Source organism: Thunnus albacares, chromosome 9, assembly GCF_914725855.1.
Source record: "Thunnus albacares chromosome 9, fThuAlb1.1, whole genome shotgun sequence".
Classification (NCBI taxonomy): domain Eukaryota; kingdom Metazoa; phylum Chordata; class Actinopteri; order Scombriformes; family Scombridae; genus Thunnus; species Thunnus albacares.
The window spans coordinates 28,006,022-28,020,573 of record NC_058114.1 but is presented as its reverse complement, the minus strand read 5'-3'; the positions used below and the strand labels follow the sequence as shown (position 1 = coordinate 28,020,573).

Below are 14,552 nucleotides of genomic sequence, written 5' to 3'. Positions count from 1 at the left end.
ATAGATATATAGATATATGGATATATAGATATATAGATATATAGATAAGATAGATAGATAGATAGATAGACATCATTACATATTACCAACCATACATGCTATGACATAAGGCTGTCAATAATTTATTAGGCATTCATTCAGTGGATCCATCAAACACAAAAGCTTTTCCAGACCTTTAATGGAGCTCTTTACTTGCTCACTTGGCTTTGTTCTGCTGACTAATGTTCTCTTAAATAAATAAGCAGGTCTCGGGAAATATGCTGAAAATGCCGACATTTCAATCCTCCGCTACAATGGCGTACTCATAATAAATTGTTCAAACTGCCTAGATTTCCTTTGGATATATAAAATCAATATCTTCTTCTGTCAACGCTGAACTAATATGTCGGTGTTTGGCTTCCTCACCTTGGAAACTGCTGACCTGATTTTGACGACGTAAAGAAATGCATTATTTTTGTTGATTCTTTCATTACTCTGTAAACAACACAGCTGGTGCAAAGGGGCAGCTGCATCATGCGTGGCTGACAAACTGTAGGCTTGTTTTCTGTTTGGAATGACTTACACAAGGTGATTTGACTGACAGTAAAATATAATATAATATTGAATCCTATGAATAATTCAGTGTGCATGAACTATCAGAAGCTGTATTTATTCTTACCCTTGGTTAAAAAGTTGCTTCTAGTTTCTCTGCCTGTGTGGGTTTTCTACTGTCACTAAGTTTTTGTCAGTCCTTTTTGTCACGGAGCATTTTGCTTACCGACGAAAATAAAATGAATCATACTCCTGATCACATTTCTCCAAAATCTGCATCTAAACAAAGGAGGATAGATATTTTTGAAGCTGTGAGATGAAATGTAGGTTTTGTAGTAAGTAATGTTGGTAAGTTTCCAGAAAATCCCTGGCTGGAGGTTTGGCTGTGTTGTTTTTTTTTAAAGAGTCTCTTTAGAGATGCCTTCACCCTCCCAATTCTCTTTCACCCCTGTGAAGACAAGATGCCCTCATTACGTTCTCTCCCACATACAGCAGAGGTGTGGGATGGGTGAATCAGCTTTACACAACAGCTCTTATACTACAGAGAAGGAGCCCATCTACAATACCAACCCTCTCACTCCATGTCTGGAACACAACTATTTTAGTCCGTTTCAGTTCTTCAGATCCCACTTCAGCTGCTGTCCTCCGCTGCCTTAGACATTGCTTTAGCTTCTTAGAAACAAAGCTTAGCTGAGCACCCACTGTACACACTGTACAGTACGCCCTCCTGCTCCCAACACCCTGCGCATGTCCCACAGGGATCTATTCTAGGCCTCAGCTTATTCCCCACTGAGGGTTTTCACTTTGTGTACAGGGAGACACCCTCAGGGGTCAGTGTTGCCAGCTCTTGTCCAATAGTATTGTTTTGGCTGCTCAGAAAGCTTCGGATTACACATAATAATTCAAAAATATTTGAAACAGCCTCCTGCTTTAAGCAAAAGCAGCTCACCTCATCATCATTGTAAGAACAGCTGGTCTTTCTATCACACAGCATTTACTTTATGTACTAGGGTACAATAGTGCATTGTGAATGTGTTCAGTCATGTACATATGGAGATTATGTATCTATACTGTATGTTCCCTGTATTTTTCTATATGCAGTACAGCTGCATATAGAAAAACAACACTTGAGCCCAAGACAATTTTCCCCTCGGGGACATAAAGTATATCTTATCTTATCTTAAAGCAAGTGAACTTTCTGCAACACTTTGATTTTTTCACCAGTACATTTTGTGTTTTGATGTGTTTTGTATTTTTGAAGGTAAAGTCTGTCACACTTGTTTGTTCTCATGCTCCATAAATTTTTTAAAATGTTTAAAAGCCTTGAAAAAGAGCTGAAACAATTAGTTGACTAACTGTTTGGTCAAATCAACAGAATAATAATAAGCACTTATTAAAGTTATTGTTAAGGTAACTTTTCCAACAAAAATGGAAAAAAGATTGTTGCACTGTTGTTACACATTTAGCTTTCTATAATTTTAATGTTTATTTTTATTCTATTTAACCTTTATTTAACCAGGCAAGTCCTTAAGAACAAATTCTTATTTACAATGACAGCCTGGCAAAAGGCAAAGCCTTTTGAGAAACGGGGGTAGGGGCTAAAAAGAAAAGTCAAAATTTAAAAAGACAGCAGTACACATCCAAACACTTCCAACACACCCACTACTTACATACAATCACAACAAGCATTACATAAATGACATGCAGTCTAGCACACAAGCATCAGGCAGGTAGCTAGCAGACAACAGCATCAGGCAATACAACAACAGAACAAGAGTTGCATACAAGCAGTAAGACAAACAGACAAACAGGCAGCAGGACAGTAAGAATATACATAACACTAAACAGCACACAGACAAGGGTTAGGGAATATTAGTGGGACGGGAAACAGCTGCATGTATCAGTGAAAATGTCCATAATACAGTCCTTGAAAGCTGACATGGGGATAAAATTGTCCAGTTTTAGCATTTTTTGCAGATTGTTCCAGTCTTTGGCTGCAGCAGACTGGAATGACGACAGACTTTTTATTTATTTAGACCGAATATGTACATGGGTAGTATTTGAAGAAAATATTAATGTTATAACAGAGGAAATATCCCTACAAAATGAAATGAAATTAAAAGAAAACCCAACAAAAAGTGTCTTAGTAAAGATTTGGGCCAGAACAGCTTCAACACTCCTTAACCTGTGATATAGAATATATTTTAGTGAGCCTACATCTTATTTGAACATTCAAAATCAATTCTCAATGCAGTAGTCATAATATTATATATGATATAATAGTTGAAAGGTGAAATGGTTGAGATCAGTATAATGAAATGACCTGCATGAATATGATTGGCTGTGACTAATCAGCTGCTGAATGAGTCACTGATTATGAGGCAATGAAACAGCTGAAGCCAATCAGTTAATGCAAAGCTAATGCTATGCTTTACTTTGTAGTTACATTTTGCTACAAAGTTTTGTAAAACATGAATATGATTCCACTGAAGGTCATTAATGATAATATTGATTTATGGCCCAGCCCTATTGAAAATGAGTCTGTATAGAGAATGACTGTGTGTAATAATCACTCATTTCTCAATTACATTATCAATAGCTATATCTGATAACCAGAAGCTTTCAAAGAGCATCCTACAGAAGATTTCAAAACATTGTCATCATACTATGAATCGCCTGACTAACAAAAACACTTTAATAATACTTGTAGATACTCTTTGCTCTGCTTAGTGTTTAGGCACACTGAAGGTAAAGGGTAGTGTTTTTGTTGTCAGATATGTAGACCACAAGAGACAGAAAGGGGTTTGTTCTCAGCACCACTGAGTAAATGAGGCCCAGTGGGAGGATGAGACTGTCGTGTCATCTTCGGCTCGTATGGTTCACAGTCTCATACTCAGACATGGTTACTGTGTGCCAGTCAAACATCGTCTACGTCAACTTAACACCAGGATATCTGCTGGGAATACAGGAATAGCACTCAGAGATGCTTGCCCTGTGCAAGAGGGGGGCTTTTCATCATTTCATAAGACAGCTAAGTGTTCCCAGTAGGATTCAAAAGTGTACTATACATGTTTTACAAACCATGCGTTTAATAATTTCAGTCTCTGCATCCTCCCACGCAGCATTTTACAAGCCTTTCATGAAATGATTTCATCCCTTTCATCATCTTAAAAACAGGCTTCTTATAAATACTATTATCTCTTGAGAGCAATGGTACAGGGGGAGGCGTTTATGTATGGTGGGGGAAGGGGGGGTTCAAGAGAAAACTTTTTTTTTCTTTTTGATTTTGAGAATTGTTCAATCAGAAATTATTCTCTATACAACCATCACAGATTCTGTGACAAACTTAATAACAATCTTCTAAATGTGATGATGGATCTGACAGGCTGAAAGAGAATATATCTCTTTGATCCCACAGTGATTGTTGAGGGGAAAACAACATATAAAGGTAGTATTTGACAACTACTCCATGAAAAATGGACAAAAATAAACATCGCTTCTATGGATGAACCAAACAATATTAGATGACTTGTGTCAGTTTAGATGCTTAGCAGTTCCCCGTCCTTTAAGAATAACCACACATTAAGCAGCTTGATGAAGTATTTATAGTGCATTTGTAGATACAGTACATTAAAAGCCTGAAGCCATAATGGAGCATCATAAGACAATATATCAATAACCGAGGAAACTAAAAACATTAACCAAGACTAAACTCACAATTTATCTCTAAATATCTGTCTTCACTCTGGTTGAAGGGGTTCTGTGAATTTGGTGGAAAATAATGAAACTTGAAGAAGTAATACTATTTTGCAATCCAATATTTTGATCAGATTTATTTAAGTTTACACAGTGTAGCTTGTTAATTAGCAATGTAATATGTAGCACTGATAGAATGATGGTTTGGCTGAAGAAGATGATCAGAAGGGGGCAAATAATGACACTAGTCCGAGGGATCCTTAATTGCATTGATTGACTTTTTTTGGCTACTTTGAAGCAGCGCAACAAGATAGATAAACATATTATCACCTTTTAAAGATGTTATGGTGAACCTATTAGCTAACAATTGCTCATTTACTCATCCAGCAGACGCAGAGCAACAATATCATCCCACTGATGTTGCGTTTCTGGCTACGTTATGAAGTCCAATATTCCCTCTCCTTTCAGCTCTGGTTTGTTCTCCACCAAATCCTGAAGGAAATATTTGGCAGCTGAGATCTCCACAATACTAATGAAAGCAGAACCAAAACAGTAAAGTTGTGGGCCGTTAAACCAAAACAATGAGCTGAAAGGAACCATGGAGCTGAGGGGAACTGCAGAGTCCAGGTATCATTCTCTGAGGGTTTGTCACAAATAGCCACCTCTTTCACAGTACAAATAGTCATTTGGTCCATTGTTAATATAAAAATATTGATTATTGCAGCTTTAAAATATGGTTTTACAGTCAAAGATTACACCTGAGTGAAGGAACCTGTCTGTGTGTTGTGCTCTGTTGTTTTAGCTAACCAGTATGTGAAACCATCAAGCTTATCAGGAAGTTAGATGTATAATGAGGCTGGTGTGCAAGGTTTATTTTTTGTATATATACTGTAGAGTATAATGAGATGGTTCAAACATATTGTTGCCCTCTACTGAAAGCCAGTTGCAGGGGTCATCTCAGCTTACCTGAGGTACTCATAACATTCCCTCATATCAAAAGTTCTTCAGCCACAATTAGCCTCACCTGGAATCAGGTGTATCAGCTCAATAAAAGCTCTTGAAGTTCCATTTTTATTTTAAGCATCCTGTTAAAGTAGAATAAATCTGTGCTGCACACAGAGGTTATATTGCTGTAGAGTCACATCCCTCTATTGTATAACACTTCAGTAAGTGCAGTATTGCATGTCAGCACGTTGTATATAGAGGACTACACTAGTATTTCTAGCTGAGTTTTTCTTGTAAGTAGCTGGAGCCTGAGGCTGTTTGATGTGTTGGGTGGCTGACTTATCAACTAAACCCTTCAATATAAATCTGGGAGAACATCTGTAGTTTGAGTTTTTTAAGGGTGACGCTTTTTTCGGGTACAAGGTGGATGATGTTATAGTGTCAAATTGGATGGCTGTTTTAGCACATGATGTATTCTTCCAGCTAACTCATACTGTGTCTACTGAATAAATGTGTAACAACACTGCTGGGAGGATCTGCTTTAAAGCTTAAAGTGCTTTATGTGCCTGGACAGGTGCTGCTCTGCAACGTACAGTATAGCAACTCTAGTGGGTTTCACTACTGGGAACGATTCATCATAGATACACAAAATACTACATTTTGTCCTTAGAGTGACTGACTAGGATTATTAAAATAACAAGACAATAGAAAAGGACATAAAACATTCCAAATTTGCAAACTAAAAATAAAGGACAGGAGCAAGTAAAGTCAGAAATATATTAATAATCTCATCTCCTAGACAACAAGCTCTGCAGCTCGCCCACACAGGCTATAATGGGCCAATACCTTGTGTGACTCTGGCTGTTTGAAAGCACGCCGCCAACACCTTAATGCTCTCCACTTCTCTGAGGGAGAGAGAGCAAGTTCTGCTTTGGTCTGTACAAGGACTATAACTGAGCAGTCATCACAGTCATGTAAATCATGATTTATCACTGAGGATTTATTATTGGTAGGGATGCACCGATCCAACTTTTTTAGTCCTGATACCGATACCTGGGCTTTGGGTATCAGCCGATACCGAGTACTGATCTATGACCAATGTTTGATTAATAAGCTGTGTGACTCAGTGTGTGAAGGACACTGGGATCATTCTTTCATGTGCAAGACAACATCAGGCTTGACTTAAATATTTCTTTCCTATCATTGTAAAACAAAATGTAACAGATAAATACGTAGATATAAATTTACTGAATTGTTGTTTATTAAAATAATGGTATCTGATACCAGATCGGCCCATTGTCACCGATACTCCATCCAGCTGTTTGAGTCAGTATCAGGCTGATATCTGATATCAGTATCAATACTGGTGCATCTCTAATTATTAGTGTAAATAAATGTGCATGTTAGCTATATGAAGATCAAAACAGCTCTACATCCTGCATGTTAGATATTAAACTTCGAGTACCAATATTAGTAGCTGTTGCATTACTTAAAATCAGTCTGTTGAAAATCCAGATTTTATTTTTTCAGGAATAGATCATTAAACTATTTTATGGCTCCTTCAGTCCACACAAAGTAAAACTTAAACTCTACACTTTCTTATTCATTCAGGGGGGTCAAAGTTGAGATATGAGAAATTTAATTAAACATTTTTAACAGGCTGAGGCTCTTTATGTACGGCTCTTAAGTCTAAAACCTAAAGCAACAGACTGGAGGGGTTTAGGGAGTCACTTTGGAAGTTACTTCCTCCTTAAAAATGCCTCGAGTTTTGTTCTAAAACTACTTTCAGTAATGTCAAACAATTCCCAGTGGGGAAAAAACTTGAGCTAAGTAAAGGATAGTCCTGCTCAGAGTAAGATATGTGGAACAGAGCTGTGTATCATGTCGAAAAGCACGCAGCTATTTCTAAATGTCAGGCAGATGAACTTGATCTTGGGCCAAGTTTTCTGTTTTCTGCCCCTCTTCTCCCCAATTCACAACCTGCACTGCAGCACAGACCACAATTACAGGTCTTCCTCCTTGTGCATCATTTCTTGGGTCTGGGCCAGCGCCACAGAGCACACAAACACACACACACACACACACACACACACACACACACACACACACACACACACTAATGACACATCTGTTAATCATGATTTCTTTGTTTTGTCATTTTTTGCTGCCTTATACACATTTTTTTGACAAACACCTTTTCCTTGACAAACTACTATTAGATTAAGTTTTACTGGCATTGTTATGAGAGTGTTGACGACAAACTAACCACAGAAATCCACTGATAACATCACATTTCAAAGTAAAAGAAGGTCCAGTGTAATAATGACTATGACACAAGAAACACTAATCGTCACTCAATCGTCATAGCTTGATAAGAAAAGTGCGATTTGACTCAAGATAATTCAGAGAGACGTGAAGACAGAAAGTCTTCCTTGTTGAAGCATATGAAAAGAGACAGACATGCACTGCATTGCAGATCTAATCTGTCTGTGTCCCACTCCTTATTCTCTTACAGCATAATTCTATACTCAGCACCAACAACCGACAGAGATTTACTAAATGTACACACTGATCCTATTAACAGATTAAAAAGTTACCGCTAATAACACACACGCAATCATGCATGTGCACGCAGAATCACATATTTAAAAGCAACCAATCAGCAGCTCTGGCATTTCAAAGGTGAGACAAAACACTTGACATATGATTAGTTTAACTTGAGGTATATTTTTGGTGTTTTTTGGTGTTTTTGAGTGTTTTTTTCTCAGTGTGGTCTGGGAAGGCTCAAGCTTTTGCTCAGGACAGATGCATCTTCAATCAAGCTGTGCAATAGATGAGTGACAGGTCTCATCTTCACTCAGACATCAATATGAACCCTCCTGTGATCTGATTGGACACTGGACACACCGCTAACTGGGCTGTCATTAGTGTTTGCTTCAGGTTTTTACACCGTAAAGTCATGGCAGCAGCTCTGGAAATGTTAAATTTCCACCAGCAACTATTCACCACAATCAGTTTCTGTATAAATCGAAGGGAGAAAAATATGCCAAGCAGAGGCAGAATCATGCTTTGTTTTCGAACATGTAATGTGAACGGAACATTTAGCTTAAGTGGTTGTTCACAAGGGTTTTGAGTCATCTCAGCACTGCTCAGAGATGTATCTTCTGGGCCCAACTGATTCTCACTAGATATTTTGAATCTTATGATGAAAACTGAGCTCACGAGATATAGAATGGCTTTGTGAGGCTACACTTTAAAACTTAAGTTTATTAAATTGTTATGAGAACAACTCAAAGGGCATTAGGAACAAGGCTTTACAGAGAAGGCAATAACTGAAATATCATAAAGGGACACAGGAGGCCGAGAAGTAATCTTTTAAGAGTGTAATAAAGAGGAAAAACTACAGTTATTAGCTAAAGCTGCTACAGGTGCAGTAAATCAGAGGAAATCAGGTCATCATCTCCAGCAATTCAAACAAATCCAAGGCTCCAGCCATGACTAGGTACCTGCTAGAGGTGAATAATGGTCTCACAAATGTCACTTTGAAAGGAGCCTACCACTATAGCCCAGAGATTTTTAATTATGTCCTGCTCATCTCTTCTTAACAAACCTAATTTTCATTACTTCTAAGTAATTGTTAATTTGTGAAAGAGGATAGCGAGCAAATTTCCAGTGCTTAACAACGCAAATTCGTTTGTACGCTCAATTAACCCTTATAATCTCTCATTAGCTTGAAATATAGATGTACTGCTGCACTTCTTCTTTTTAAGAATAACCAGGACTATTTGAAAATGAAGAAATATTTCATGCGCATAATTGCATTCAAGGTTTATGATGGATTATATACATGTTGGACAAAAGTCATCAGGTGCAACAACAAACATTACTCAAACTAACTTTTACTCAGGTTTGATTCCAGTCAAACAGTGTCACTATTAACCTTGCTGACTTAATACCCAGAGACACCTAGAACACCATAACCAGTACATCATAGGCTACTGTTTACTGCCACTGAACTATTTATAACTATTAACAGCCTATTTCCTAATTTAGGAGAATGGTACATGATGTGCTATTGCAATGACCAGGACTATTGGTATGTTCATTGATAGACTGGTTTGTGTGCAAGCCTCACTTAAACAGTGGGCAGAAAGCCCGATATGATTAAGGAGAAATTCCAAGTCATTTCCAGCTTCACAGCAGCTGACCCACTATAAAATTGAATCAAACACTCGTCTGGGCGGCTGTAAATTTACTTCAGCAGTCTGCACAAATATAATCAATATATGGAAATTGTAGTGATTTCAGTGTATCTTCCCAAAATAACATACCTCTATAGTCACAGAACACCACTGTATATTCTGCAATGTGCAAAGAGTTGATATAAATGTGAGGTATTGCAAGTGTTTTATAATATAATATGTATTGTGCAGGTTATTCTTTATTCCCAGAGTGTGAGGAGGATTCTCCATAAACACACAGCTTCACCAGCAGCCTTGAGATGCTCTACTGAACAAAATGTGAGAAGAAGTTACAAATGTCAAAGCCATCTGGAGGGGAAACCGACAGAACAGAGAGGAGCAAAACAATGTTGTTGTTCAGGACCACAGATACGTTCCCACAACTCAGAAAAAGTGATGTAGCTCCGGTGCTGACGTGAGGTCCCTTTGCCTCCTAAGTCAGTCTGACTAGCAATCACTAATCCTGTTTGATTTTGTGTGAATAATATTTAGTATATTTCTTCATGGTGTGGATATTTTTGGATATCTGGCAAAACTGACTCTCTGTGTTAATGCCTCATGGGCAGGATGCGATCAGCTCCTGATCATTTGTATCCCGAGCCAATGAATTTTTAGCACATGCTCGTGTGCCGCTGGGAGTGTTTATTTTCTAGATGTGTCCGAGTCCTCTAGCCTGAGGAGGAGATGTGTTTCCTCTGTCCCATCTGCATGCCTGAGCCACTGAAACATTTAGTCTGATACCATCGCCACTGAGGAGGCCAAATGCTTTCACTCTCAAGTTAAAAGCGGGTGTGGTCTCTAATATGAAAATTACATTTGGTCCATTAAGTGCTGAAATGTAGTTAACTGGATATAGATTTTCAAAGCTAATGAGAAAATACTGTGTGTGTTTCTTTTTTTACTCAGTCAAAAGCTTATATTAAAATAGTCCGAGTTAAATAGTCATATTTGAACTTATGCCCACAATAACTGGTGTTTGTTGTATTAAGTAGGGACATTATTCATGTTTACTATTGGAAAAGTGAAGTTAGACTGTATTCCTCCCATAAAGAGAGACAATTATTGTATTTCTTTTGTGATATTACAAATCAAATCCATTTTTTACTCATGGAAGTACACTCTGGTCGCACACAAATACCTGATACCATTATCTCTAACAGTAAAATAAGTGTGAGCTGTATTCTCTTAATACAACCACACTGTTTAACATGACAAACAATGGCTACCTTAACCATCAAACTCATTTACAAAATATGAATCTCAATTGTCACTGGAAGCGAGTGGGTGGTTTGTCTGTGGTTCCCACCGAGCCACACTCTGCTGCTGCGTGGAGATGCATTAAAATGCACCACGGGTACATTTCATCACACACACACTTGTCAGGACAGCATGTCAGAGGCTATTTCCACTTGGTAGCATGAGATCAGGCATCAAGCTCTGTCAGCAGTTCAGACCAATGATATATGGCATACAGGCATTAAACTGTAGAGCCCATGGTGTACCAACTCCAACACACACACACACACACACACACACACACACACACACACACACACACACACACATTAGTGGTCTTGCTTGTTTTTTTTATGTTTGAAAGGAGAAGTCATGGCAGCAGAACTTACTGACCTTATCTTCTAACAGGACTATTAGGGCATCACTGCTAGAGTCACACAGCCAGTGAACCAGGATGTAAAACTATACAACTAGCCATAATCTGACTCAGCAGATGACCAAACTGTTCTAGAGGATACAGGAGAGACTCTATAAACAGTTCGTGTCTGTTTACATACTACAAGACTTCACAACTGGAGCAATTCAGGATCTTGTAGTATGTGTTGCAATTTACTTTAGTTCTGGATTTGGTACCTCTTTCTAATAAGTCACCCTTTATAAAGGCTTTAAAAGTAATAACTAGAGGCTTTATTAATAATTAATACATCATTTACTATTGCTTAATATTTATAAGCCATTTCCAAGAACAGTAATGGGTTGCCAGGTTCTGATTTAAATAGATTTTAGCTGGTGTTTACTCCTTTTGGTAGCACTTTCTAACAGGGCACAATTTTAAGGAGTTATAAATTACTATTAAACTACTGATGTTTATTAGTGATTAATAAATATTTTACCAATGCTTTATACATCAGTTATTAACCATTAACAACAGCTTTGGGGTTGTAAAGTTATCTATCGCCCCAATGGACCCTCTGGCAAAAAAGTCTGCAGAGCATCAGGAGCAAAACTCATTTATTAACAACTTATTAAGATTTACAACTGCAGACTGGATGGATTATTGTAAATGACTAGCTACCATATATAACTGCTGACATGATGGTTTTTATGAGAAAGTGATTTATTAATGGGTTACCAACATTTACAAAATGCATTTTACCAAATGAACACCAGCTAAAGGGATTTTTTAAAAACTAGAAACCCAAAACTGAATCTTAATAATGACACATAACTGATCAATAAAGTATTAATAAATAGTTACTGACTCATTAGTAGTCAAGCCATAAGTTACAACTTATAAACCCTTTATAAAGAATGTCCTGGTAAATAATGGTAAAACCAGTTCATATAAGTTAACAAAAATACAAATGACTCAAAACACGATTGAGGATTTACAACTTACCATGTTGACTTCTGACACCATGTCTATACTCGCCACGTCTATACTCATGCCAACAGCAACCGGTGGACCTTCAAATACACAAAATAAAGTTAACTATCGACGACACTAATTCAGTGCAATAAAACTAAGGTGAAACACCAAATGAGGAACCCCAGTCATACCTCCAAAGTCCGGCCGAAGACGAATATCATATCCCTTCAACAGTTTATCCACAGTCTCTTTGACAAAAGACATGTTTCCCGGTTCGTTGACGCTGAAAGAGAAAAGACAACAAGGAAGGTAACTCTTTTTGAAGACCCATACCCAGACTTGTGTCGGGTTTAAACCCCCAGACTCTCACCTCTGGGCACAGCACATCACTGCCACGACCAGCGGCAATGAAAGAAAGTCAAAGAGCCCTGTTTTCTGGGATCCCCACATCCCTTGTGTGGTGTCTGGGAGGATGGATGGACGGATGTGGGCTGTCCAGCGCTAAACTAATGACTAAGGAGAAGCCACGGTGCTCACACTCCCACCGAGCTCCGCTAAATCAGGTGAGACTTCTTCCACATTGTGTGTGTGCCTCTGGCGCAGCCTGCGTTATCATGCTTCATGGAGCAGAGGCGCACTTGCTTGCATGTCAGATGTGCTCATCGCTGCAGGAGGCTGCTCCGCATCTCCATCCTCCGGTTAGCAGGTTCAGACACTACCAAAAATGTTTGTTACATGTCCCTTAAAGCGCTAGTGGCCTCTGTAACGATATAAATCCACAGGTCCGCCGTCCAAGTGATTGCGTAGGTAGGCTGTATGTTGTCGCCCATGCCGGGTTCAGAATAACCCCTCACAGAGCCTGCTCATTGCTAACTTTGAGTTTGGAAAATGCGTCTTCTTGTCTGTGTGCGCCAGGCTGCTCTGGTAATGATAAAGGGCCACGTGACAGCCTGCATATACAAGCTTAGTTAAGTGGTTGTCCTGAATTGAGAGTCTCAGCTGGACCTGGAGTTCAATTATGTTGAGAGGCAGTGGCGTGCTAAAGGGTGGGGGGAGGCGGGGGGGCTGAAGCCCGTTTTTGAAACCTTTACAAGAGTTCTACTCTGTGTGTGCATGTTTACGGGACACTGCTGTGTTTCATTTTTGCTTTAATGTCACACCAGAGGAGGACTTAAGCAGCCCAGAAGCCTCTCTGATCGTCCCAAATGTGCTTGTGCCCCTGTGGTTACCTTAAATGCCCCCTTTTGAGTTGCTCAAATCCTGCTCTGGTGTTACAAAAAGTGGGCTTTTGTAGACTGAGTCTATCACTTTTATCATCCTAATGGGACATATGAAGGTTTCATGTTTGTGTTTTTTCATTATATACTGTAGGAACCCTAATGCTGCTTTCATACTAGAGTAAATGTGATTACCACTTCCAGACTTGCAAATGGTGTTAATGCCAACATCCAAGTTGTAAATATGACTGAGTCGGAGTGTTGGATTGCATCAATCTGGCTAGAATGTGAACATATGATGGACATAAATAATACTGTAGTCTACAGAAAAAATACTGCTAAAAAAAGCAAGAGTACCTACCTTAAGAAAATAACAGATTCTTCGTTTTACAAATGAAAAGTTGTTTACAGTGGCAATACAACACATACTGTAACTTAAGTCAATACACTTGGGGGTTTCATTGCTTGGTCTGGTATGACCAGCAATTATGGAGGCTAATGTTATAAAACTTGAGCCAACATAGAGTAGATAATGTTTTTATAAGTGACATTACTGAGACAGTCTGCAGTCTTTATTACTCTTGTCTATAAGCTACTGCTTAGTGCTACTGTTACACCAAGTTTTATCATTTATCATACTGTAAATGTCACTTGTGGCCATAGCAGCTGCTGTTTGGCAAAATTAAGCTCGCTTTGAACTCAGTTTCAGAAAAAGTACTTGTTTTCTTTGGCAAATTTCAGTCTGTCTCATGGTTTCAGGTTTTTGAAAAAGGACAAAGATGGTAGATAGAGAATGGGGTGTTGGAAGGATAACTGTATAATACCTATTTTAGAACTCTAGATTGAGACTCATTTGGGTATAAAAACATCATTTGGGCCCACGCAAGTCTCCCATTTAGTGCCCAAAATCTGATTTATTCTGGGATCTTGAGAAGCAGAAGTGAGAAAGAATCTTTGGATCTGGTCTGAAATACTTTTGTGTCACTCAATTCAAGTTGTTCCTGTAAGAATTTCATTAAAATGTTTTCTCTCTTTTTCCTGTTTGCTTCAGTATTTGGCATCGAGGCAGAAGTTCAATATTACTGCAGGGAATGAGAGTGTGCCTGAACTGGACTCTTCCCAACACATTCCTCCTTCTATTTATTTAAGAGATCGACATGGTCTTCTGTTACATTTTGGAATTAAACCTCTACTACCTCTTACATAACGTTTTCCTTTGCTCCTCTCCTCAAGAAAACTACATTTGGAGAGTGATTCTTACCTTGTGTCGTAGATAGCGTACAGCTTTTTGTTCCCATCAACAGCATTCCTGTAAAT

At 38.5% G+C, this 14,552-nt stretch overlaps 1 protein-coding gene across 3 annotated transcripts in view; it reads right to left on the bottom strand.

Annotated features, from left to right (window-relative positions):
* Positions 1 to 14,552, bottom strand: part of gabrb3 (gamma-aminobutyric acid type A receptor subunit beta3) — a 54,713-nt gene that overhangs the window by 14,639 nt on the left and 25,522 nt on the right. The window contains exons 4-6 of one of the 3 annotated variants that reach the window (XM_044361566.1): positions 14,497 to 14,544; positions 12,210 to 12,301; positions 12,049 to 12,116 (exon numbers count right to left, since the gene is read on the bottom strand). In XM_044361566.1, the coding sequence (XP_044217501.1) occupies positions 12,049 to 12,116; positions 12,210 to 12,301; positions 14,497 to 14,544 (208 nt within the window). The other 2 variants (XM_044361567.1, XM_044361568.1) reach the window with 2 other exon arrangements.